We start from the raw sequence: 27,470 nt of genomic DNA, 5'->3' as shown, positions 1-27,470 counted from the left end.
CTCTACCCCAGTGGTCGGCAAACTCATTAGTCAACAGAGCCAAATATCAACAGTACAACGATTGAATTTCTTTTGAGAGCCAAAATTTTTAAACTTAAACTTCTTCTAACGCCACTTCTTCAAAATAGACTCGCCCAGGCCATGGTATTTTGTGGAAGAGCCACACTCAAGGGGCCAAAGAGCCGCATGTGGCTCGCGAGCCGCGGTTTGCCGACCACGGCTCTACCCCATTGCCTCCCACTCTCAACTGCCAGAAAACTAGTCTTCAAGTATCACCAGCCAAAGAAACTCCGGGCGCGTATCTCTTCTTTTAACTCTCACTTTCTCATCGGTCCGAATTTTTTAAAAACCATCCATTTGGCAACGGCAAACTAGCCGTGTCGCCGACGCACGAACGTGCTAAGTCTGCACACAAAAAATAAAAATAAAAAGGCCGCAGTCACAGCCCAATTGGATCAGCAAGATTCAGACCTGCCAGGAAAAAAAATGCTTTTAATGTTCTGTGATTCTGCAGTCATAAGTTTTATTAACAATCACTCAGCCTGCTAGCACCCACGACGTCCCTTGCTGTTACAGCCGCCAAGTCCTGGCCCAGAGATGTGCCTGAAGGACGGGCCCGGGTGACCACGGCCTGGCCACGCTCAGTCCCGCCACGTGGGAGCAAGGACCCTCCTAGCCCCGGTCCTTCATTAGGACGCTCCCCTGCAGGCGGAAGGCCGAGCCCAGGGCGGATCCCAGCGGAGCTCTCGGGAGGACCAGGGAGATAGTGAGGCTGATCTTTGTGCAAAAGGGTTGGTTTAAAAACGACTTTCAGACGACTCCATGCCACTAACTTAGGTGGCGACAGCACTGGCATTTCAGCTGGTGGCCCTCGGGAAAGTGGGGGCAGGCCCACCCGCAGCGGGGACCCAGAAGGGGCGTGGTGGCGCCTGTATTTCATTGACTCCAAGATGCTGCCAACTGCAAGGCACGCCACTCCTTTATGTATAAGTCGGAAAGAAAAAATGCAGCCAATTAAACGGGGACACCGTGTGTGTGTGTGTTTTCCTTCAATCCTATCACTTATAAGAGGCAGCTCAATTTCAGAGATCTGCATGTGGAATGAAAGAAATGCTGGAGTCCCGAGCATCATCTCAGCAACTAGGAGGTCACGGTTCGATTCCCGGGCAGTAGGGGGTGAGCAGGAGGCAGTGAGCAATGATTCTCTTTCATCATTGATGTTTCTATCTCTCTCCCCCTCTCTCCCTGAAATCAATAAAAACATATTTTTAAAAAAAGAAAATAATGAATGCTGGAGGCCCTCAGCATGAGCCAGATGGTGAAGTGCTTGAGAGGCAGAGAGGAAACAAGTCTCTGAATGCAGGGAGTATCCTAACATTGAATCTCATTTTTCAAGAAAACCCGATAATCCCGATTTTTATGTGCAAGTTTTAGAAACATCGGCAACTAATTGGAGTTTTTAGGGTCTTTGTGCGGGACGCACGGAACCGGGCGGCTGCTCCAGCTGGCTGGGCGTCCTCCCACTTCCTCCCAGGGGCTCAAGGCAGAGCTGCCAAGCGTGGGTTCCATCACAGCACCTCCCACCCCCGTGCCTTTTAAAGGCACAGGATTCTCACAGGCTGCCACACACACCAACTCGAGTTCGGAGGACTTTCTTCACCATGAAGTGGCCAAGCCCAGGCGCCAGGTGATAGAACGAAGACTGCGTAGTGCTGAGTTTTCTTTTCTAATATTTATTTTCTCATACAAAGCACTCTTCTGAGGCTTTCAAACCACTCCTGTTCCACTGACAACCTGGTCTTGTTCCATGACCTCTGTGCTACAGAGGGAGGCAAAATAAACAACGAGATACCCACAGTGGACGCAGGGAGAACCCACACAGAATGGGAGTGAGCGCAAAGGCCTTATCCTGTGGGGGTCACGCCGGGCTCTCTCCCTTCTCCACAGGGACCGGTGGGGTTGGTTATTGGCATCCGGGACCTGGGAATACACCTTCTAGGGTCTGTGCATATATAACCAAGTTACAATGAGGCCAGATTGGATGAATGTGCACCCTAATCCACGCACAGGTATCCTTTGAAGAAGAGGACAATCTGGATTAGATCTGAGGCCCGGGGAGCAGGCCGCACATGATGGCGGGGACCGAGGCTGGCCTGTGCATCTACCAGCCAAGGAACACCAGCACGGAAGGACCCTCCCCTAGAGCTCCAGGGAGAGCTTGGACCTGCCCACACCTGGACTTCAGACCTCAAGGTTCCAGAACGGAGAGCACAGAGTGCTGCTGTAGGCCATCGCCGTGTGGTATTTTTGTCACAGCAGCCTCGGGGAACTAATAACATACCATGAACATTTCAGAACACGTTGTTTTTCTCAACGTCGTGTGAAATGGCTGGCATCTTCACACAGCTACCAGGGCCCTTTGAGAAAAGTGTGCACAAGGGCAAATTCCTGTTAGGTCAAGGGTAGCCTGTCAATTCCTATGCAGCCCTCAGGTGACAGCCTGGGAGTCTGTGCTGTGATCCCAACGTCTGGACTGCACGTCTCTGCTCACCGTGGGCTCAGGGCACAGAGAGCACACGGGGAGGGGGAGAAGAGAGTATCCGGAAGGCTGTTACTTCTACCAGGTCCAGACCCAAAACCTTAGAGGCCGCAGGAGCCCTTCCGGTTTCAGGCCAGCGCCGTGAAGGTGGGGACTGAAGAGGACGGTTCAAGTGAGGAAGCGAAATACCACCATCGCCATCCCCGTGGGCGTTTCACTGTGCCGGGCTCCGGCAGAGCTGGGAACAAGCCCTCAGCAGCCTCTCTGGGGGGTGGGGGACACCTGCAGGTCCCCTACTCAACGCAGCACAGCTACTTCCCAGCTTCCCTTCCTGCGACCCGAAGGGCCTGCCCGGCTCATCGCAGGCCCTCAAACACCTGTTTCCTTCCCTTGTGCGCCAGCCTCCGTGTCTGCCTGGCTCCCTAGAGCTCTAAGCCGAAGAGAATTTCATAACAGCTCATGCCTGTGTGTGGAAGACTCAAGTGAAAAGAAGAGACTGACCCAGCACTGGAAGGTGTTTCAATGGTGTAGGCTCTCAAAGAGAGAGCAGGAAGAGAAGAGGGGGTGGAGGACAAGGGAAAGTGCGGGGCTGGGGAGGTGGGCGGGGTGGGCTGGAACGGTAATGGCTAGCGTGGCACAGGCCAGGCACGTCACAGCAGAGTTTGGTTCGAGGACAATGTCACTCGCATTTTCTAAGGGAATATGTCAGTTAGCACTTACCAAATGCTTAACCTGCTCCAGGCACCCAGCTCCGAGCCTCAGATACATGACTCATTTAGGATTTAGAACAATGCCCTGTGGCCAGCCGAGCGGATCTTCACCCGGTTTGCACCAGGAAATAGTGCCTGTTGTTTCAAGTCAGCTAATTCCTAACTGGCTTATGGCCTGCACGTACTGGCCTGATTAATGTTTTAAATATCACCTGTGGAGCAGGTACTGCTATTATCTCCATCTTATGGAGGGGACAATAGGTGTAGAATAAGGTAATATGGTGCCAGGGCACCAGAGGCCATAACTAGAGACTGAGGGGTAGGGGTAGGGGTGGGGGAACCCAGCACTGTCTGGCCCCCATGCCCCTATTCTTAACCACAGCACTTATGGTCTCACATTTGAGATGGGAGAATTTAAGTGAAGTGGGAGGTATGCCCGGTATTACCTGAGATATTTAAAAACAAATACAGATTTTCTGTTGAGAAATCAGCTGACAGTTGCATGGGCACTCTCTTGTAGGGAGCTTTTCTCTCGCTGCTTTTAAGATTCTCTTTGTCTTTAGCCCCTGGCGTTTTAATTATGATGTGTCTTCCTGTGGGCCTCTTTGGGTTCTTCTTGTCTGGGACTCTCTGTACTTCCTGGACTTGTAAGTCTATTTCTTTCACCAGGTAGAGGAAATTTTCTGTCATTGTTTCTTCAAATAGGTTTTCAATATCTTGCTCTCACTCTTCTCCTTCTGGCACCCCCATAATGCGAATGTTGGTACCCTTGAAGTTGTCCCAGAGGCTCCTTATGCTATCTTCATATTTTTTAACTCTTTTTTTCTTTTTTCTTCTGATTGGGTGATTTTTGCTTCCTCAGATTCCAAATCATTGATTTGATTCTCAGAATCCTCAACTCTACTGTTGAATCCCTGTAAATTATCCTTTATTTCAGTTAGTGTATGCTTTATTTCTGACTGGTCCTTTTTCATGTCTTTTATGTTCTCACTAATATTCTTGAAATTCTCACTAAGATCCTTGAAAGTCTCACTAAGTCCTTTGAAGCTCTGACAGCTGATTTCTCAACAGAAACTTTGCAGACCATAAAGGAGTGGCAAGAAATATTCAAAGTGATGAATAGCAAGGACCTACAACCAAGATTACTCTACCCAGCAAAACTATCATTTAGAATTGAAGGTCAGATACAGAGCTTCAGACAAGAAAAAGCTAAAGGAGTTCATCACCACCAAACCAGTATTATATGAAATGTTGAAGTGTATTCTTTAAGAAGAGGAAGAAGAAGATGATGATAATGATTAAAAATATGAACAATAAAATGGCAATACATACATATCAATCAACAATTAAACCTAAAATAAACAAACAAGGAATATAATGAACAAAATAAACTGATGAATAAAATAGAACCAGAGGCAGAGAAGCATGGAACAGAATGACGAATCTCAGAGGGAAGGAAGAGATTAACTAAAGAATTTATATGCATATATGCATTACCTATGGACACAGACAATAGGGTGGTGAAGGCCTGGGGTGGGGAAGGAAGCGGGTGGAGGACGACAATGGGGTAAAGAAAGGGGAACATCTGTAATATTCTCAACAAAAAGATTAAAAAACAAACTAACAAACAAATACATAAACCAAATGATTAAGTTATAAAGGAGGCAACATTAACACACAGATCTTGGATTTCTTCTGCACAGTGAGTGCTGTGAAGCAACTTGAGTTTCTGCTCTGAAATGTTTCGTGGACATGAGCAGAGCAAGGACAATGGGCCAGGGACAGAAGGTCACCAGGACAGAAAGCCCCAGGTACCTAGCAACTGGCAAAGCTGGGAAAAACAAGACCTCACTCTAAGGGTGACCTTTCCTCCCCTAGCATATCGCTAGTCACGTGGTTTATACCCTCTTAGCGGAGGAACAAGGGGGTCGGAGAATAGCCTCATAAGACTCCCATACAAGCCCTTGCACAATCACTCCCTTAAGCATTAAGCCTTCAGGACAATGAGGTTCTGATCAGCATCAAATAATCTTAGGAACAAAGCCTCGGGTCTGTAGACTACAGAGACAGTGTTTTTGGTCAAACTTCAGATAACATCTAGGCTTCAGTCGTGTTTCAGCTCCAGGCCCAGAAAAGTAGCGAAACCAGAGGGACCTACATCAAGGCTAACATCAGGACCAGACACAATGACCGTATAGCCAACCAATTAGTACAGACCATGGCTCTGAAATGGCACACCTGGAGAGTTGATGGCTATTCTATCATGATCCTCCCCCGGGACCTCCCCTAAAATCCCTGCCCTTAAAAGCCCTTAGGACTGAGGATTCAGCTAAGAACACAGCCTCCCCCCACTCCTTCCCCTAGGCACATTTTCCTTCTCTCACTCTCCCCACACCCCACCCCCTTGGCCTCTGTATCTTGTTTCCTGAGCCCATGTCTTTTATGGCTCACTTCTACCCCTGTGACTTTCTAAATAAACTTTTGCTTGTGTTTGAGTCTTGGCTCTGAATTTTTTCTTAGCTAGAACTCGAGGACCGAGGCTGCTGAACCGAGGTCCAATCACCAGTAACATTCCGGTGCCGTTTGGCCACCAACAGACATAGCGCCAAAGCGCAATGATATTCTCTAGACTCTGTAAGGGCCCGTTTTGCTTTCTGAAGCTCAACCTCATAAGGCTTTTGAAATGCAGCACTGAACAACGGCTTGCCAGAACCAAGACCTGGAGGAGAGGGGACACCTGGATCACGTGACAAGGCAGTGTGTCCAGCAGAAACAAAGAGCATGACTCTTCCACAGGGGTCAGGTGGGATGGCGGGGGGGGGGGGGGGGGGGGGGGCGCGCGGGAGGCTGAAGGAATGCCCATATCTACCGGGCTGAGCCAGCCCACTGAAGCCCAAATGGCTTCCATTGTCCCTGCAAAGTATATTCGTTTCCTAGGGCGGCCAAAACAAAGTACCATAAACTGAGTGGCTTTAAGCAACAGAAATGTATTCTCTCACATTCCTGGAGGCCAGAAGTCTGCGATGGAGGGGTGCATGGGGCCGCGCTTCCTCTGAGGCTCTGGGGAGAATCTCTCCCTACCTCTTGGTAGCTGCTGGTGGCAGCTGTCCATTCCTGGCGTTCCAAGGCTTGCAGCTGCATCAGTCCAGTCTCTACCTCTACTGTCACATGGCTTTCTTCCCTCACATTCTCACACTGTCCTCTCCTGAGGACACCCGTCATACCGAATTAAGGACCCACGTGACTCCAGTATGACCTCAGCGTGCTAATTACACTCACAATAACCCTATTTCCAAATAAGGTCACATGCTGAAGTCCTGGGGGTTAGGACTTTAATTATCTTTTTTTTTTGGGGGGGGGGGGGGGCGGGGGGGAGACAGAATTCAAGCCATAACAGTAAGATTCTTACTTTCAAATTGTTAAAGAAAAGAATGGGAGCAGGATGTCTGTGAATGTCACCCTGTTCCACAGCTGTGGGCCAGCTGTCACTCACTAAGTAATCATTTGTAAGAAGCAAGCGAGGGGGTGGATGGCTGGATTAGTGTGCGAGGGCTGTCATGACAAAGTACCACAACTGGGCGGCCTCGTCAACAGAAACGTGTTGTCTCACAGCTCTGGAGACCAGAAGTACGAAATCGAGGTGTCGGCAGGCCTGGTTCCCCCTGAGGCCTGGGAGGATCTGTCCTGGCCTCTCTCCTTGGCTTGTCCAGGGCCATCTTCTCTCTGGGTCCCTTCAGATCATCTTCCCTCGGTATGTACCCCTGCATCCACATACCCCCTTTTTATAGGGACACAGGCCCATGGAAGTAGGGCCCAGCCCAACGGCCTCACTTTAACTTGATTAACTCTACAGAGATCCTACTTCCCAATAAGATCACGTGTTGAGCTGCTGGAAGTTAGGACTTCAACGTTATGAATGGGGAGGGGAGGAGGAGTGGCGGGGGGGATGACAATGCAACCCCTAACGACGGTGTGGTGACATTTCTGCTATACAGGCAGCTAAAGGGGAGGACTCAACCCCACTGTGGCAGCATCTACCAGTTCCCGGGCAGGCTCCCTTCCCAGGCCACAGCCCGTCAGCAGCCCCTCCTCTGGGAAAAGACAGCGCAGTCTAAGACGGTGGTCGGCAAACTCATTAGTCAACAGAGCCAAATATCAACAGTACAACGATTGAAATTTCTTTTGAGAGCCAAATTTTTTAAACTTAAAACTTCTTCTAACGCCACTTCTTCAACATAGACTCGCCCAGGCTGTGGTATTTGTGGAAGAGCCACACTCAAGGGGCCAAAGAGCCGCATGTGGCTTGCGAGCCGCAGTTTGCTGACCATGGGTCTAAGAGAAGACGCAGCAAGCCATATCCATCCTGTAGAAACGTCCTGGTTTCCTGCGGCATTTAGCATGTGACCCAGGGTGTCTGGTGACATGGCTGAATTGCTGTGAAAGTCTGGTAAGAATAACAACTCAGAATCCAGTCTCTCCCCTCCCCCGCCCCCCCATCTCTGCTTGCCCTGTGGCACCAGGTTTAAAAGAAAACATTATATGTGGCACCACCTAGAGGCAGAAGGTGAGAAAGATGATGAAAAGGAAAGAGGAAGCCCCACTCTCCTCCCTCTTCTTCTATTTTTATTGTTGACACTACCTCACATGTTCCCATTCCCCTCCCCTGTGTCCCCCTCCACCCAGCCCCCACCCCCCTTCCCTCTGTCCATCACCACACTGTTGACCATGTCCATGGTATGTCCTCTGGCTAATCCCTTCGCCTTATATATTTCTTGGTGATCACTAGTCCAAACCCACTCATGGATTTCTGCATCACATCAGAGCCCTTAAAAGCCATGCTCAAGAAATGGTTGGGAACAGTAAAAGCAAATAAAATTTAAATTCCATTTTTGACCTATTTTCAATGTCTCTGAACTTGGAAATGTATTAACATTTTATTACTGGACAAAATCCTTGCATTTATCCCCATTTCCTCTTTCCTCCCTCCATCCCCCACCCCCACCCCACACAAACATAAAGGGCCTGTGACTTTAAAAGTCCGCACGTGCCAGCTCAAAGACACAGATCAATATTATTTCTCCAAGAGAAGAATGAGCCGCGGATCTCACACCTCCACGACCTCGCCCCCATTTGGTCAGGACACAGAGGTGGCAGCGAGGATCCGACAGGAAGCTGGAAGCGGATGTTAGGCCCTGGATTCCGGGTCACAGTGGGCCCTGGAGGTGGGGATCACTGCTTTATTATTTCAGCAAGTAGTAGCAATGGAGCGCAGTCTCTTCTCTCAGGGACTCGCAGGGCCAATGGCCATTTTAGAAATCTTTTCCATGGGAAACCATCATCGAGGTTTCTACATTTAAAAAAAGCGGATTAGTGGTGGCAACAGTCGGGTCTCAGTCAGCTGAGTGGCAGGGTTCCATGTGCAGGGAAAGACTGAAGGACCCCCCTGTGGCCTCTGGTGGAGGAAGGCTATGGGGACTCGGGCTCTGGGCCAGCAGGCAAGCTGTGCAAGCTCACTGGGGCTCAGCTTCCTCCTCATACGGACTTGTGACAACCGAGTCAATATAACGTAACGTGCAGCCCAGGCGAGCTCAAGTCAGGGCACATCACGACAGTGTTTTCCTGAAGCGTCCACGTTTTTCTAAAACGTTTCTCTATTCCTTTTACTGCCAGAAACAGTTATTTAGATAAAACGATTATGTAGGGCATGCCACTAACCAAGAACAGAAATGCACTCCAAAACTCTCCCAAAACGAGCCTCTTCTCTCAGAACTCTAAGAAGGGGAGGTTCTTCAGATTCATGAGGCGGAAAATGCAGTGACTCAACCCAGATGGAAATGTATTCTAGTCCATTAACAGATATTTCACCAAGTCAGAAATATAACCAGCAAACATAGGTATTGGGAAAACATTCAATTTCTTTAGATAATAAAAAAAATTAAACTTAAATGACAGAACTGTTTTCAACTATCAAATGAACCATAAACATGTGTTTTTTTTAAAGATATTAGCGGATGCTGCCAAGACTGAAAGAAAGCCAGAGTTCTCAGCCGGTGCCAGGGAAGAGCACGCCGGTGCCAGCCCTCGGCAGAACACGTGGGCGGTCCGGGATCAGGAGCCAGAAAAAGCCTCTGTCCCTCAACCCAGTCATTTCATTTCTGAGAACCTAGACTAAGAGGATTTCTCAAAGCAGGAGAAAGTCACGTCCACCCGCAGGACATGAACACCGTTTCTAACAGTGAAAAACTAAAAAAAGACAAATGCTGAATAATGAGTAAGTAAACGACATTACGCAAGGGAACGGACTATTTATCTAAGCATTACAAATGATAAAGGAAAAAATCATCATATCATAATGTGTACCCCATGAGTACAGCTGAATGACAGCTTCTAAGATGCTGTTGGAGTTCTGTTAGAGGACCCACTCTGTGTGACCCTGCTGTTTTTATCCTCCCTGTTCCTACAATTTCACCAATAGATGATTTTATTACCTTTACTAGTGGCCTGGTGCACAAAATTCATGCACAGGGGGAGGGGGGAAGAGGAGGGTTGTCCCTCAGCCCAGCCTGCACCGTCTCCAATCTGGGATCCCTGGTGGGATTGCGGACATCCCTCTAGCAATCCGGGATGGCTGGCTCCTAACCACTCACTTGCCTACCTGCCTGATTGCCCCTAACCACTCTCCCTGCTGGCCTGCTTGCCCCAACTGCCCCCCCCCACACGCTGGCCTGCTCGCCCCCAACTGCCCCCCCCCCCCCCCGCCGGCCTGCTCGCCTCCAACTGCCCCCGCATCCTGGCCTGATCGCCCCTAACCGCCTCTGCCTCGGCCCCACCACCATGGCTTTGTCTGGAAGGAAGTCAGGAAGGTCTCCCGGAAGGTCTCCCAGTCTAATTAGCATATTACCCTTTTATTAGTATAGATCAGTGGTCGGCAAACTCATTAATCAACAGAGCCAAATATCAACAGTGCCAAATATCAACAGTACAACGATTGAAATTTCTTTGGAGAGCCAAATTTTTTTAACTTAAACTTCTTCTAACGCCACTTCTTCAAAATAGACTCGCCCAGGCTGTGGTATTTTGTGGAAGAGCCACACTCAAGGGGCCAAAGAGCCGCATGTGGCTCGCGACCCGCGGTTTGCTGACCACTGGTATAGATGATAAGGTTTCTCCCTGTCTCATGACAATCTTTCCTCTGCTGTGCTCACAGCCTCATATCCCACCGTGACATCCTGCTCTGGGCCCTTCTCTCGCCCTCTGAAAAGGGCAAGGATTCTTGTTTGAGGGTATTATCTTCTAAAGGCCAAAGCTATTTCATTGGGCACTTGAGGCAATCACCTCTCCCTGGAGAGACTACCGGCCGCCTTCACACTCCTCCCCATTGAGTACCACGTTGCTCCACAGAATCAGAGAAAGGGCTTTGCAACTTCTGAGCAAGACATGGAAGGGAGTGGCACGAAATGTAGATGGGCCAGCTGGTACCCTGGAGACCTCAGCTCCGCCCCTCCTGGCTCTGTCCTCTGCGTATGTAAAACTTCCTCCATTGGCCCTAAACCTTTTGATCAGCAGAAGCAAAAAAGCAAAAGAGACTTAAACCCCCAACAATAGCGGGTGGTTAGCTTACAGTGCATCTACTTGATGGAATAATAGGCAAGCTCACAAAACAACAATTATGAATGCCAACTATGCTAATGTGGCCAAGGGCCTCCAATGTGAAGAAGAATAATGGTTACTCAATCATGCGTTCCCATGGCGACGACCGGATAAAACAGTTTGTGCAGACTGACCAGTAACAGTTGTTGTCTACCAGGCACTATGCCGTGTGGTTAACATGCATTCAAACTTCCCAACAATGCCATCAGAGGCCTTATTCTCATTTTGGAGAGGAGGGAACTGAAGCACCAGGAATCCTTATTTGATCCTCCCAATGGCTACGATTTAGAACATTCTGGTAACTTTCCTAAGACCACATAGCAGGGAGGAGAAGGGTGGGAGAAAGGGCTGGGATTTGGACACTATCTTTCTTGACTGACTCCCAGACTGTAAGGCAATGTCAGAAATTTAAAATGCAAGCATTTGTTTTTTTAAAGAAGGACTTCTTTTCCTTCCCTCTATTGTCTAAACGTTCTCGTGTTCTTCTGTTTTTATTTAAAGACCAAAAAAGAAAAAAAAAAAAGGCAACAGAGGAGAGGGTTGTTTTTTTTTAAACGCTTGTGTTTGTGTGTATGGTTTTTAAAATTATGTTTTGATCAAGAGACTAAATAAATGTCAATCAAGGCTCCACTTGGGGGTTAAGGGTAGGAAATGAGGAAAAAAGGATGGAGAACCGCCAAGACGAGCCTGTTCCAAACCAAACCGAACAGCGCCAGGCAGCTGCCCGCACCATCCTTTTTTTTTCTATCATCTCTTTCCACCACCCCTTCCAGTCTGCGCACGGATTCTGCAATCACGGCCCGGGGCTGACGGAGGACACAGCATGTCACAGCGGACGCTGGCAGCACAGAGCGCTACTGACAAAGCTGCGAATAAAACAGATCTCAACCCCCAGCCCTGCAATTCCTCCACAAACTCATCCTGTGCCGAACTTCCCCTCAGCCAGGGACAGTCTGCATGTCCTGGATACAAACCACGTCCTAAAGTGGCCAGTCCACACCTCCGTGCAGCCTTAATAATGCTCCGAGCTGGACAGATCATGGCGTTTACACATGCTAGGTCATGTGAACTCAAATGACAAATGTTACGTTTCTAGCCATGTCGAAGCCACGCTAGAAACTAGAGAAGGCTGAGAGAGACAATACTTGTTTAAGAAACTGCAAAAATAAAAACGCAGTATGTACGGTGGTTTATTCAGGAAAAACCACAGCAACAAACAAAATGAAACCCTCCCCACAAAAAAACATACTGCCGATCCAGCCCCCAGAACGTCTCTGCAGAGCAGGGGCCAGCAGCCAGAACACTGGACCCTCATACGGGTGAGGGGCATCGCGGAGCGACAGCTTGCCCTCGGAAACACATCACGTGGGGGGTGGTTGCTGACCGGCTGCAGAGGTGGACTCCACACCCAGTGCTCCTTCCCGTGGGTCAATGGCCTCGGCCTTAAACCCCGGTACCAGCGATGTTCAAAGTCCCCTGATCAGCCTCTCCTCGGCCAATTCCTCAGCTGGCTTCAGAGAGACAGCAGCCTCGGAGCCACACACAGTCCTCCTGACAGAGGCCTGCTGCCCGAAGCCCAGGAAAGGGCCAAGAACCGCTGTCCAGCTGTGTGGACGCCAGGCAGCCACGCACTGGACAACCTGGCGCCCTCTATGCACATCCCAGGTGTCTCCTTTCTCATAGACTGCCCCCCCCACCCTGAATCTCACACCTATTTCTGGGGCACTACACGGGGAGGGTCAGGTACCCTAGGTCCTGGTGGTGCCCAGTTGAAGGACGATGCCCACACCACCTTCTCGGCTGAGGAAAGGGCACGCGGAAGTAAATGACTACCTAGTCAGTACCAGCTTCCTTCCATGTCAGTACGTGCTGGACACTTGGCGCATTGCCTCTTACTTAATTGCCAAGAACGTTCCACAACGTACAAGACGTGCGAGAGGGTTATCAGCCTGGGCCTGGGGGTCAGGCAGCCTGGGTTCAAATCCAGGTCCGCTGCTTGCTGGTGGGCGGATCCTGAGGCTACATAACCCGTAGGTCTCAGATTCCTCGTGTGTAACGTCAAGGCCACGACAGTCCCCCAGGATGGGGGTTAGGAGAGCTCTCCCCGCGCGGTGGCTCCGTCGCCACCAAGGCCCCCGTTTCTGCACTGAGACAGGGCTACAGGCGGAGAGGACGGGACTGCTGGCCAGAGGCCCACGCCCACCCCGGGCAGCAAAGAGAGCATGTGGGACCTAACCAGGTCGGGACCTCCTCCCTCCCCCCAAGGCCCCCCCACCCGCTTCCCCGCAGCGCCGGGCACTCACAACACTCCTTCTCGTCGCTCTTGTCGAAGCAGTCGGGCAGCCCGTCGCAGTGCCAGGCGCCCGGGATGCACCGCCCGTTGCTGCACATGAAGTTGCCCGGAATGTTGCACTCGTTGGTGAAGTTGTTCCCGGGGAGCAGCTGGCTCTCTGTCGGAGAGAGGGGACAGGGCCATCAGACGGCATGGCAAAGGCGGCAGGACCTGAGCCCCCACCTCCCCCCCCCACACTGAAGGGGGCTCCTGTTTGGTGTGGGCTGTATAGGCGAGACCTCTCTGGGTCTCAGTTTCCTCATCTGTGAAATGGACTGATAAAACTCCCTGCCCCACCCCTGGGCATTCTGAGAGGACTGAATGGGGGGAAATTGAGAAGTGGGGGCAGGTGTCTGACGCACGTTAGGCGCTTACTGACTTGTCTTCTTTTTTCCATCAAAAAGGTGGGCTGTAAAATAACGCACATTCTTTCCTGGCCATCAGCCGTGACCAAAGCTGAAGGTTCCCGGACAGGAGTGAGCACTGGACCCCCCAAAGCCTCCAGCCGCAGGCACTGCGGGCCCCTGCCAGGTCTCAGACTCCGGGACTCTACCATCGCAGAATCCTTGAACTTGGGCCAAGTCAACAGGGATATTGGTAGATAATTTCACTTTAGAAAATGCGAGCCCTGGCCCGCAAAATCGACCTGCCTGAGGTCAACGGGGAGGAAAAGCCAAACTGAAAATTACACGAAGGCCTCTAACCCCCGAGGGAGCGCCAAGGTCACCAAACTGCTGGCCGAGCGTTCCTGGGGATTTAGAGCCAGGCCCCGAGGTGTAGGTGCCACTCCACCGAACAGAGTTACAGAGTGCCACGGCCCTCACCCCAAAGCGCTCACCCTTAGGCTAGAAAGCAAGCAGGGCATGGGGGGGGGGGGGCTGCGCCTGCACTCATCCACCAGTGGACTTGGGAGGGGTGATTTTTTCAAGGGAACTAGAATGGAATCCATCTGATGGGCCTGAGCTAGCATGATCAATGGCTGGGAGAGAAGGAGCCGTCTGGAAGTAACACCGTCTTAGGGGAAAAGAAGACCCATCCTCCCAGGGCTCCCTCCTGAGTCGCCAATGAGCATTAATTGAACATGTATGGCCAGACGCTTGTGCTAGGTCCTAAAGATGCAGAGAGATGAAGCCTAGGGCTGGAAGGGCACGTGGGTCTACTAACCATCTTATTGCCAAGGACTGTGAGGGGTGCCCGGACCTGCCTGAGGGTCACGGAGGGCCCGTGAGCCTCTTTCACACGCTTTGCCAAAGAGAAGCATCGCATTCCAGGTCCGTGACATCACATCTTCCATGCCACTGTTCTTGACGAGCGCTATTACCTTTACCTGGCGTGCCCTTCGACCTGAGGGGTCCCCGAGCAACCCTCTACGCACCTGTCAGCACACAACATGAGCTGCTCTCCCCTCTGGGGTGTCCCCTGACTTCCCCAAGCGGAAACGCGCTCTTATTCTTCTGTGTGACTACGGTTCCACGGGGCTGATACTAAACACGTCTGACAGCTGGAACAAGTGGGCAACAGCCCATTGGAATGACACAGCCACAGGCAAGCAGAGCCACAGCAGCCCCGGGGCCGTGGACACGACCACAGACCAGCTGCCCCGTGCGGGTGAATTAATAATGGACAGGCATGTCTCCCCACTAAAAACGAGCTTTCAGAGTTCACTGGAGAATTCTAGAAGAGCAGCTGCAGCGAGGGGCCTCCCTCTGCCCCAACTACCCACACCCAAACCCTAACAACCCTCCATGTCCCCTCCTCACTGTCATCCCCCACTGACGGCCAAGCACCCAGTCCGGCACACAGCCATGACTCCAGCCCAGGACGCCCCATCTCTCACCAGAGTTACTGCCACAATCTCCTGAAACTCGGCCTCCCTGCCACCCCTCCGGCCCCTCTCTGTGGCCAGAGGGACCTTTTTAAGGAGCAAGTCCATCATGACCCTTCCTTACTTTAAAAAGCCATCCGATAATGTCAAAATCCGAGGCTTTAAGGAAAGTGGGAGGAGAGAGGCGGCATTGCAGTGGGTGCTGATGGATGCAGGGATGGAGCCTAAGGGCCCCTCGGGCTGAGAGACAGGCAGCAAAGACACAGTGCCCAGAGCTCTGAAGGGAACGGAGCAAAAAAAGAGCAGTGATTGTGGGAACTGCAAACACATGGTGCCACTCTGGCCCTTCTTCCACCAGCAAGTCAGACATCGCTCACCACGGCGCTGTCCTCTGAGCCCACACTCGCTACCAGATCCCTCTGGAGACTGGACTCCTCGAAAACCACCCCCCACCCCGAGAAGAACGTGACACCAGTTTCCCGTCTCCAGGAAAGGGCTCCAGGTGGCAGAGGGGGAGCCACAGGAGAGGAGCCTCGAAGGACAGCCAGGTGCTGGGTCCCGGCCAGACATGGAAGGCACAGCCCAGAAAACCCCACACGTTCCGGCTGTTTCCTTAACCACTGCTCCAGCCGCTCCAGCAGGTAGGGAACTCTCGAGGGCTCTGAACGTCACTGTCATGCTGTTTTGTTAGAAATACCTCCACTTGCTCTTGCAGCGCCAGCTCCTCCAAGGCGAGCTGCCTGAGGAGTCGCTGCAGTGGGGAAATCTTGTTCTGATAAACAGGTTTCCGGAGGCAGAAAATTGGCCAGATTAGATTCCAACGTGCTCGCTCTGAGAGTCAACAGGCTGGCAGCACGCGGACTTGACAAATGAAAGGGTGCGACGCAGGGACGTAAACATCACGTCTGTCAAACACAGGTGGCTCTCCAGCAAGGGCTCAGAGCTCTGCAGGCTCCTGACCAGGGATCCCCAGGGCCTGGCGACTGACAACACAGAGGAACATGTGTTGAGGGCTTCTGAGTAACTCTATTATGCATGCAGGGGGCACAGATCCCGGCACTTTAGGGAAATGACAGTATCATCAAAATCAAAAGCCTCGGGAGAAACCAAGACAATGAGAGTTGTTAAATCCCATGGATTCTGTCCTCAAAAATCTTGCCCCAACCCACCCAGGGTGCCTCACCCAGATGGTACCCGCCAATCCAAGCTGCCAGTCGTTCCCAACACAGGGCAACTTTGCCCCCCAGAGGACACAGGGCAGAATCTGGAGACTTTGGGATTCTGGTGTCTAGTGGGTCCAGGAATGCTGCTGCCCATCAAAGAATCGCCAGCGCACAATGCCAATGAGGCCGGGGCTGAGAAGTCCCAGCGTACGCCCACCTCCCAGCATTCACTCCTCAGGGCCCCAGTCCCTTCTCCTCACAGCAGAGGGAGATCCTAACAGGCTGCTGATGGCTTCTCGGTGCCCTTACAATACATCTGGAACTCCTGCCGTGGCTGACCAGGCCCGGCGGGATCCAGCCCGGCCTCCCTCTGAACCTCATTTCCAACCACTTCCTGGAGCACAAATGTCCTTCCTGCAGGGAGGCCTCCGCCCAGGCTGCTCTCGGATCCCGGTTCTCCCACCCCCCTTTCCCCGGTGTTCGGGGCTGGACTGCATCCCCCCAAACCCATATGCTGAAACCCTAACCCCCAGTCCCTCAGAACGTGACTCAATTCAGAGACAGGGCCTTTAAAGAGGTGGTTACGGTAAAATGAGGCCGGGAGGGTGGGCCCTCATCCAATCTGACCGACGCCTTTCTACAAAGAGGAGATCAGGACACAGACGGCCATGTGAGGACGCAGGGAGAAGACGGCCATCTGCAAGCCGAGGACACAGGCCTCCAAGGAACCCAACTCTGCCCACTTTGATCTCAGACGTCTGCCTTCCAGGACGGGGAGAGAAGGTACATTCCTAGCATGTAAACCAGGGGTGGGGAACCTTTCTTCTGCCAAGGGCCACTTAGATATTTATAACATCATTCGCAAGCCATACAGAATTGCCAACTTAAACATGAGCCTGCTATATTTGGTCAAACATTTAATGAACTCACCCCTCATGCCTTGGCAGGGCCAGACCAAATGATTTTGTGGGCCTTACACGGCCCACGGGCCGGACGTTCCCCACCCCTGAATTGTAAACCATCCACGCCGGGGTACTCTGTTATGGCAGCCCTAGCAAATGAATACATTTGACTAATGTCACTCAGTCTTTCGACAACAGCTTTATGTCACTCATTTTGAGATTCTGTGTTGACCCAATGGAAAGCTGGTCCCCATTTTTCAGTCGGGTATTGTCTCCCGTTTTCCTTTATCGTAACCTGCGCTGACTGATGTGTCTGTACCATCTCCCCATGGGAAGGCACACCCAGGAAGGCATGGGCCACCGCCTCGTCCAGCTCCGCATCCTTCACATCTAATGCTCAGTGGATCCCCGAAGAATATGTGTGGTCGCTCCAAGAAGAAAACCAAGCGCACAGTTACTGACTCATCCCCACCCCCAGACTCCTCCTTGGAACGTTCTAGCCTCATCCCTCATCCCTCCCGAAGGGATGGAACGTTCTACCCACCCATCCCTTGTCATGACGCTGAAGGTGAGTGGGATCTGTACACATACAGTTAAAAATAAGGCACATGAGGTGTCTGGATCTGTGCTAGTAAATTCCTACCCTGTCTACTTTAAAAGAGGTGAGAAATCTTTTCACCCCCGACAGCAGGACTTTCCAGTGGCTGAAATATTTATCCCATCTCAGCGTCTGGGGACACATTTAGAATCCAAAAAGACAAGCATTAGCACGAAGTAGGCTAGCGGGGCTTTCTCCTCCTCCCTCTCCTTTTTTTCATTAAGCTGAAAAATGAAAAAGAGTTGCCCATGTTCACTGCAGCACATCACTTACTTAACATAACTATACCTGCTCTCCAAGAATGAAAAAAAAAAAAAAAAAGTCCCCAGTCCTCCCCCACTGGGCAGAGGCAAACAGCCCACTGCAGCAGCATCTTCCAAAATTTCTGGCATCCACAAATTTATGTACGATGAGGGGGCCACACTGGGGCAACTGTGAACACGCAGACAGCTGCTGCATTCCGCCCACGCTCCTGGAATGGGCAGTTAGCAATGTCGACTTTCCCAGCTGAGAAACGGGAATTCCACGGGAGCAGCTGCAGTCCGCCCCGTCCTCTGCTCCCCCCTGCTCATCGGCCACCCCTCGGGGACATCCCTTGTCATGACGCCCTAGAGAACTGACATCTGCAAACTCTCCATGGGCCCCGAGTTCAGATTTCTGCCCAGTTGCCTCTGTTTTGATCCTGGCAATCCGGTCTGCAGGCTCCATGAACAACAAAGCAAGACACACCAACATATGCACAAACACACATACGGCTTAGCATTCCATTTAGCAGATCTCAAAAAAAATCTCTTCCCTAAAACCTCTCCGGAGAATGAACACACCTCTTCCCGCTGCCTGGTGCCCACACACACAGTGTCAGGAGGCCACTGAAAACAGCCATCTGTATTCTCTTTGACTCACTTCTTCACACACAACACACACACACACACGCTCCGTGCACGGGCACAGGCAAAGCACCCAGGGGGCTGGTCGGCAACCATGTGTTTGCAAACATCCCTGGGAAAGCCCCGAAGGTCCCTTCAACTCCAGACGGCTCCGCGTGGTGGCATCCGTGTCGGATGGAGTGAGAGACATCTGTCCCCAGCATATCCCAGAGCCATTTGGTTCTCATCAAACAGACTGCTTCCTGCCGGAGTCCTGCTGGGCGGAGCGCTCGCTGCCACCAAGGAGGGAGCAGTCACGTGTGCATGTCTGAGCCTGAAGTGAGGATGTGCTTCTGGCTCCAAGTACCTGAGCAGAGCCAGGACCCCAGCTCTGTCTAGACTGCACCCCGCCCTGCCTGTGAGCTCATTCCAGCAGCCCCAGCCTCCGTTTACCCATCTGTTCGAGGAAGAAATTGGTGAGAAGGTATCCAGCCAACCCAGTGGCTCGTGGGTTCAGCCCAGGACTGGCGACCTGGGCATTGACAGATTTCATATGGACACAGATGTCATCTTTACACCGGCCATGAAGGACGATCGTGTGTAATGTTATTGCAGGGAAACGCGTGAGTGGTGGGGGTCACCCGGACGGTGAGTGGGCCTAGCTGTCCGCCCAGCGTCTGCACTTCGCACAGCTCTCTTCTTTGCTTCTCCCGTGCAGTGATCAAACGACAAATGCTCACAAAATGATAAATGCTCTGTTTCCTTCTTAAAACGAGTTAGCAAAGGAAGCGAATGGCTAGTATTAATGAGAAAAGCACAGAGAAAGTGAAAAGGTCTGGAAAAGGACAATTCTTTACAGGAAAAAGCTCCATAAATTATCTTTGTCCTGTATTTACAGCCTCATTACGGGCCCGAAGCTGTTACTCACATTGTTTAGTTGCGCTCCATCGCGTTTCATGAGGAAAATTATGTCGGAGCAGCATTAACGCCATGGGGATCTGCGGGAGGATGCTGAGCCTCAAAGGGGAGCGTTGAGCCCCATCGACCCTGGTCCCATCCCCCCTTCTGCTCCCTCTCACAGCCTTTAAGAAACCAATCATTCTGGACTTTCCACTAGGGAAGATCTAACATCTGCTGAAGCTCTTAACACATGGCAGAAGTTTAACATCAATTCTCTGTACTCCTTCACAGCTGCGCTATGAACTAGGCACCATGCCCATTGTGCAGACGACGAAACAGTCTGAAGGAGTAAGAGGACACATTAAAGATATGATATAGGTAGTCATACAAAGAGGAGAGAAAACAACACTGCATGACATTTTTAGTGATGAAATTCAAAACATAATAATTGAGGACAATTTCCTGTAATACAGGCCTACTAAGGAAAAGAATGAAATCCTTTGCAAGGGGGGAGGGGGACAGGTAACATTTCACTGGATGGAGGTTCAAAGTTAGTGCTCCCTATCATCAAACTCTACTGTAAAGTTTGTCTTTTTGTTAGCCATTTAAAAATGTTTCCAGTATTCTTAGCTTGGGGCCATGGGCCATAGTTTTCCGACTCCTGGGCTAGAAGAGGGCAGGTCCACCTGAAATAACGGAACGGCCAAGGTGCCGATCCAAAGGCACTTCCTCTCTGTCCTACCACATCCACCACATTCTGAAACGAGCCCTGGGGCTCAGTGGCTGTCCCCGCACCACGAAGACAGGGGCCTTGGCCATCCCGTTCCCCGCTGTGTCCTCAACAACCAGCAAGTGCCAGGCCCCCCAGCAGACGCGCAGTAAATGCTTGCTGACTGAATGCGTTGGGAACAGAACCTGCTGCCTCCTAAGGGCCCCTCCAGCATGGCACTCTCAGGTTCTGGGAATGGGTCTAAACGCCGCCTGAATCCATTTCCACAATGAATGGGGCGGTGGGCCTGGGTCTGCAGAGCGCTCCTGAGCTCCTGGGAGGGAAGAACAGGAGAGAAGAAGTCTGGATGAACGTTTCTGAGTTCTCTTCTCCCCACACACCCTGTCCTCGCCACGGCCGGGTGGGAGCCTGGAGCAGAAGCTGTCCCCCGCGTGTTCTCTCGTCAGCTTCACTCAGCAGCAGCAGCAGGAAGTGAGAAGCAGGCAGGGAGGCGAGCTGATGAGGACAACTGTACGATGAATTTCATCAGGCTTGCAGATAAGCCGGGCTCAAGAGAGAGCCAGTCAGCCCTGCACGTCAGCGCCTCTCCGAGACAGCCGCGGGGTCAAGAAGCAAGATCCTGCTCCCACCCCAAGTTCAGCCCAGCCCCGTCTGCCCAGGGACGGCTGCCACCATTCTCACGGTCACTCACTGCAAACCGTTCTCGCCTACACTCTGCTGCCCAGAGACACCCTCACAGGGCAAGTATGAAAAATACCAAAGCAAATCAAAGAATACGGACAGAAAAAACTAAATGAGCTTCATTTAGGCCCAAAATCGTATCTTCCTGAGCTCAGGGCTAAGGATTTCTGGAATAAGGCTCAAAAAAGCACAGGGCATAAAGACGGATAAATACAACCCACTGCATAAAACATAAAACTCCCAGTCATCAAAAAAACACTACAAAATTCAAAGATAAGCCATTAACTCTAGAAGATGGTATCTGCTACATATAGAACCCACAAAGAGTGATATCTAGCATTTTTTTTCTTTCTTTCTGTTTTTGTTTGTTTCTAAGAATAGAGAGAGAGGAAGAGAGAAGAGGGAAACATCAATATACGAGCATGACATCGATTGGCTGCCTCCTGCACGACCCTCACTGGGGATGGAGGCCACAACCAGGCATGTGCCCTGACCAGGAATCGAACCAGCAACCTTTGGGTGCATGGGATGATGTACAAGCAACTGAGCCACACTGGCCAGCGCTCTAGGAAATCTTACAGGACTAGGTAAGAAAACACAGCCAACCCAGTGGAAAACTGGACAGAGCATCTGAGCAGGTATTCTCACTGATGAGCAAACTCAAAGAGTCACTTACTATATATACTCAAGCTCACCTGCAATCACAAATGATTAATGCAACTGGAAGTTCTCTTTCACATCCATCAGACTTACAAAAGTTTGAAGTGTGGCCACCTCAAGTGGCGAGATGATGGGGAGCCACAGGAATCACACGTGCCCACCCGTGGTGGATGAACTCAAGAGCAGTTTGGCCCTAGCCGGTTTGGCTCAGTGGATAGAGTGTCGGCCTTTGGACTAAAGAGTCCCGGGTTTGATTCCAGTCAAGGGCACATGCCCAGGTGGCAGGCTCGATCCCCGGGAGGGGGCGTGCAGGAGGCAGCCTATCGATGATTCTCTCTCATCATTGATGTTTCTCTCGCTCTCTCCCTCTCCCTTCCTCTCTGAAATCAATAAAAATACATTAAAAAAAAAAAAAAGAGCAGTTTGGCAATTCCTAGTGCAGCTGAAGACGTAAATGCCCTTTGACCCGGCCAGCCCTCTCCAGCACACACCCTAGGCCTGGGGAAAACGTGCACAGACAAGACGGAGAACATTTCGCAGCGGCACTGCTGCAATACGAAACTGCAAGACACACTAAACGCTCACCAAAAGGAGAACGGATGAAAACTCTGGTACGTCCACACCAATGGAACATCACCCACCCAGAGCTTCAACGTACTGACCTGGGGTGGCATGAAGCGACAGGGGACAACCTGGGAAGCCTCGCGCTTAGTGAAAACGCAAACTGCGCAGGTGCAAGTCAACGGATGCCACCGGGTGTAAACGTAGTTATGAAAATGTGGGAAAGAAAAACACCCGATTCAGGGGAGTGGTCACCCGCTGGCGAAGGGGATCAGAGGTACACGACGAACTTCAACTGGAAGAATTACTTCTTTAAAACAATCTCAAGGGAGCATGACAACAGGGTAGAATTCAAGGGAGCTGCGTGGATGGCAGGCAGGCTTTCTTGGTGTGACTCTTGGTACCTTTCTCCACCCTTTAAAAAACGTTTCATTCGTAAAGGTTATTATAAAGCACAAAAGTCACGTTAACATTTGAGGAAAACAATCCACGAAAGACATATGGAGCCTTTTACCACTAATATTCCAGCTTCAAAATCCCCATCAGCTATGAAAGGGTGGGCGGCAAAAGGGGGCAAGTGTTCACACTGGGATAAAAAAAAAAAAAAAAGCACAGGCGAGGACGCCCACCTGGGAGGTTCGGTCTATTATGAACTCCTTTCATTTTCCGAAAGGCAGCAACAGTTGCAGAGCAGCCGCCGACGGTGGAGGGAAAAAATACACACATCCCACAAGACAGACTTACCCACCCAACTTATTAAGCCATGACATTCCAAAAATAAAAATAGCCAGGCCCAGCCAGAAGGTCAGATATTTCTTAAATACTAGCTCCCTGAGACAGCGGGGCGGGAAGAGCGGCAGTAAAGCTCTTTCTCAGAATAGTCCACGCCATCCGTCCGCCTCCTCGGCTCTCGGCCCTCGGCCCTCGGCCGGGGCCTGCAGGAGGCTGAGACAAGGTAGCCTCGCTGCGGCAGCCAAGGCGGGGATCTGGCCCGCCCAGTCCCAAATGCCAAATGCCCGATGCTCTCATCACTACAACCGGCTGTGTGACTTCAGACAAGTAAGTTACCCTCTCTGAGCTAAAATTCTCCAGTTGTAAAACTAGGCAGCCCTACCTCCCAGCCAGGGTGGCTGAAGTACAGAGGGATATATCGGTCTGTCTGTCTATCCAGAACAGATAGAGGAATAAAGTAAATAGAATAGGCGGCATATACTTGGGGTTCAATAAACAGTACTGGGATTTGTGACTCCTTCCTTCCCTACTCGCATTTTCCCTGACTCTCCTCATAATGCTGGCACTGCCAGGGGTACTCAGGCAAGGCTGGGCACCTGTTCCCTCCCTGTCTCTGTAGGAAGGGTGCAGCCTGGGGAGATGGGAAGCCTGCTGGAATGGGGGCTGGCTGGCTGAGGCCCCTGGCCACCTAGGTCCATGGGGATAGACACCAGGTTGTTGTTTTTTTAAATATATATATATATTTTTTTATTGATTTCAGAGAAGGGAGAGATAGGAACATCAACGATGAGAGAGAATCATTGATCGGCTGCCTCCTGCACACCCCACACTGGGATGGAGCCTGCAACCTGGGCATGTCCCGACTGGGAACTGAACCATGACCTCCTGGTTCACCGGTCAACGTTCAACCACTGAGCCACACTGGCCGGGCGACACCAGGTTTTAAGAAGCTCCTAACGCGAACCTGGCTGTGTGTCTTCTAATACAACAGTCTCGGTTTGAATATTCCTAAGAAGTAAGCGGCCCTGCCTGGACCATTCCTCGGGCTCTTTAACAGCAGCCAACCTGTTAACATGAACCCACCCCCTTCCAAACAAGGAGGTGATGAAGCAGGTCAAAGAGAAAGGCACATGGGATCCCCCACTGGGATCTTGGGGAGCCTCTCACCTCCCTGGCCTCAGTTTCCGCCACGTGTAACCAAGGACAGAAATAGATGACACCCACGTTCCTTTTCAGCACTCCACTCGCCCTTCTTGTTTGTGGGGACAGAGGCCAGTTCTCATGGCAGGCAGGCACCCACCATCTGCCTGTTCTAGACTCATTCTTCAGCGTTTAAACATAATACCAGGATTTACACAGAGCTCCTCCTCTAAAGAACCAAAAACATCCCTACGAGGCAGGCACTAAAGGTAGCCCCCCTTTTCCAAATACAGAGAGACTAAGACCCAGAGAGCGACCAGCCCGGCCGAAGGCGGGGCTGGAGCTGGTCCGAGAGCCAGGAGTCAGCCCCTGGGGGACACTTAGTTCTTGCCTCTGCGCCTCAGAACTCTGAGCCCCCCTCCGTGCTATCCCCCCCCCGCCCCGCCCTGGGAATGGCTGGCCCACACTCCCCTGCGACAAGAGGAAGCCACCTCCCAAGGGCCAGCCATCAGGCCTGCCTTCCGTTCCCTAGGGAGTCAGGGCCCCGCCGCTCCCTCCATTATCCACGGCCGTCCATCCTGTCTCAGCTGACGAAGGCCGGTTTGCCTTATCACTGCCGATTAGGAGAGAAACTGTGCCAGGGAAATCAAACACGCCGGCCGGGTGGCCCTGAGCAGGAAGGGAAGGCGTCTTTTGGAATTTTCTTAAGTAGCTTTAATCCACAAAACCGGTCCATTCGCTTCCACGATCTTCTCCTGCGGGCACCCTCGCTCGGGGCTGAGCCCGGCAGGCCCTCCCTCATGGGGAATTAGCTGCCTTCTTGAGCGAACGACGTTCCTGCATCCAGCAAGTGCCAGCGCTGAGCGGCACTTACGGCTGGAGTCCCCGCTTCCATGTGCGTGTCTGAGTGAGCGCAGCAATTTTCCTCCGCGAGAGACCTGTCGGGTCTGGTCAATCCAAGGGCTGGGCCGTGCCCACGAACCTGTTCGGGTTTTCCAGATCACGGAGGGGAGCTTCTGACAGCGCAGGAAACCGAGCAAATGAGAAATTAAAGAGCAATTACAGAGCCTGTCTCCCTCTGGCCAGCCCTGCGGCCCACAGACTCTGAACTCCAGCTCCACGCCTTCCAAGCTCCAGGAATACCTTGACCCCTCTGTGCCTTCCGGTCCCTCATCTATACCATGGAGGTGGACCCCACCTGGACACGTTCCCTGGGTATTTTGTCCATCTGGGTATTGGAGTTACATAGATACAGATCTGCAAACATTAGAACTCTCGTGGCGTATCACTCGGACCACAAAAACCTCTTCAGGAAAAAAACAGGTATTAATAGAGGCCATGAGATTAGCCAGAGTTCATTTGTGAAAGGTATTATTATTCACTAATTAAGACTAGATGTAATGCAGGTGCCTTACGTGTCATTACACCTGACATACCACCATAGTGTCGTTCCAGGATGAGTAATTAGAGGAAGGATGATCGCAAGAGTAAAAGGACGCCCTTGGAAAGGAGCACAACAGAATCCTACCAGGTGAGATGAGCGATCAGGAGGAGGGCGCAGCTCAGCTCATTAAGAAATGATTTTTCCAGCCCTAACCGGTTTGGCTCAGTGGATGGAGCGTCGGCCTGCGGATGGAAGGGTCCCAGGTTCAATTCCGGTCAAGGGCATGGACCTTGGTTGTGGGCACATCCCCAGTGAGGAGTGTGCAGGAGGCAGCTGATCGATCTCTCATCGATGTTTCTAACTCTCTATCCCTCTCCCTTCCTCTCTGTAAAAAATCAATAAAATATATTTTTGAAAAAAGAAATGATTTTTCCAGATATCAAATATGTCTCCCGATGGGTTACTTATGGTGCTCAGCACCCATTCACTGGAAAGGAGTCAACCACTGACTGCTGGGGTAAACTGTCAACAGGTTCAAATCCTACAGTCTGTGCCGTCTTCAATCCCCTGACATCCAGTTGGTCCCCACCCCCTTTCGTTTCCTGAATCTGCCCTCACCAAGTGGCCAGCGGCCTCCCAATCGCTCAACCCAAAGGCTGCTTTTCAATCTTTCTCTTACACACAGCACTGCTGCATTGGACCAAACAGGTCATTCCTTCCTTGTGAAACCCCATTCCTTTGGCCTCCCCCACATCTGGCTCTCTGTCCATTCCTCCTCAGTCACCTTGAAGGCTCCTCTCCCTCCACCCACCATCCCTCGACAGCCTTCAGTGTTCTGCCTCTGCTCGAGAGATGCATCTGCCCTAGATAAGCAACCTTACCTGGCATTAGTTCAACCTCCAACTCAGCTCTCTCCCCTTCAACTCTATGAATGGATGCATGCATGCATGCATGGAAGAATGAATGGAGGGATGGAGGTAGGGCTAGATGGAGGAAGGAATGGATGGAGGGATGGAAGGATGGAAGGATAGATGGAGGGATGGATGGGTGGATGGATGGATGGATGCATGGATGGATGCCTGGAAGAATGAATGGAGGGATGCAGGTAGGGACAGATGAGGGATGGAGGTAGGGATGGATGGATGGAGGGAGGTAGGGATGGATGGAGGGGTGGAAGGATAGACAAAGGGATGGATGGATGGGTGGATGGATGAATGAATGGAGGGATGGCAGTCTTTACCTATGGATTATTTTGAGCTTAAACCAATAATTCTCCAGGGTTCAAAGTAAAACATTCAAATGTAACTCAATACTTTATACCATAAGCTCAGAGGTAAGAGCTTGCCACCAAAACTCTGGGGCACCAGGACTCTGTATATGGCATGAGCTGTCAGCAATATCTGCCACAGTCGCCCATGAGGCAAATCCAGCATGCTGTGGTGGCCCATTGTCTCAGAGCCAGCTCACAAGAAACCAAGGTTGGACACAAGTCATGGGGGAGAGGAACCAGGCCAGGTGCCTCTAAGCTGCTGAAAACACCCATGAGAGCCAGCCCCCTATTCCTGCTCTGCCTGGGATTGGAGGCGGTCCCAGTCAAGCCTTTGGACCTCCATCCACAGGGAGATTAATTTCCCCTCTCCTCACGGTAAATCCCAAACCATCAGCACCCTGCCTCTGCCTTTGTTTGTTTCTTTCTGTATCCAGGGAGTAGCGACAGCTGCAGCGAAGACAGTGGCATTTGGGGCTGGGGCTGTCACCCAGAGCAGCAGGCAAAGAAGCCCTGGGAGGGTGGTCTGGCAGAACCAAGGGGCCTGGAAGGGGTTCGGTCAAGGGTCTGCCTCCCATCTCAATGGCCATGGGAGCCTTGGGACCCCAGCCCGCTGCCTCCCCCAATTCCGAAAGCCCTGGCCTCCTCCGCACCAACAGCCGGTGTGTTTACCAATATGGAAGGTGGCAACCCTCCAGCGGCTCTGGACGTGAGGAGGAGAACACCGGGGCCTGCCAAGAGGGTGGAGGGAGCCACACCGACCGAGGAAATGCCAGCAGCACGAAGAAACCTAAGGAACCGGAACTGCCCGCACAGCTCAGGAGACTCTC

General features: G+C 51.6%; 1 protein-coding gene across 2 annotated transcripts in view; it reads right to left on the bottom strand.

The window, feature by feature from the left end:
- The window catches only part of LDLRAD3 (low density lipoprotein receptor class A domain containing 3), a 192,267-nt gene that overhangs the window by 112,787 nt on the left and 52,010 nt on the right, over window positions 1–27,470 (bottom strand). For both annotated transcript variants that reach the window (XM_079789356.1, XM_079789357.1), the window contains exon 2: window positions 13,203–13,349. In XM_079789356.1, the coding sequence (XP_079645482.1) occupies window positions 13,203–13,349 (147 nt within the window). The remainder of the gene's footprint in view (window positions 1–13,202; window positions 13,350–27,470) is intronic.

Source organism: Cnephaeus nilssonii (genome assembly GCF_951640355.1).
Source record: "Cnephaeus nilssonii genome assembly, chromosome: 13".
Taxonomy (NCBI): domain Eukaryota; kingdom Metazoa; phylum Chordata; class Mammalia; order Chiroptera; family Vespertilionidae; genus Cnephaeus; species Cnephaeus nilssonii.
This window is presented reverse-complemented; position numbering and strand designations above follow the sequence as displayed.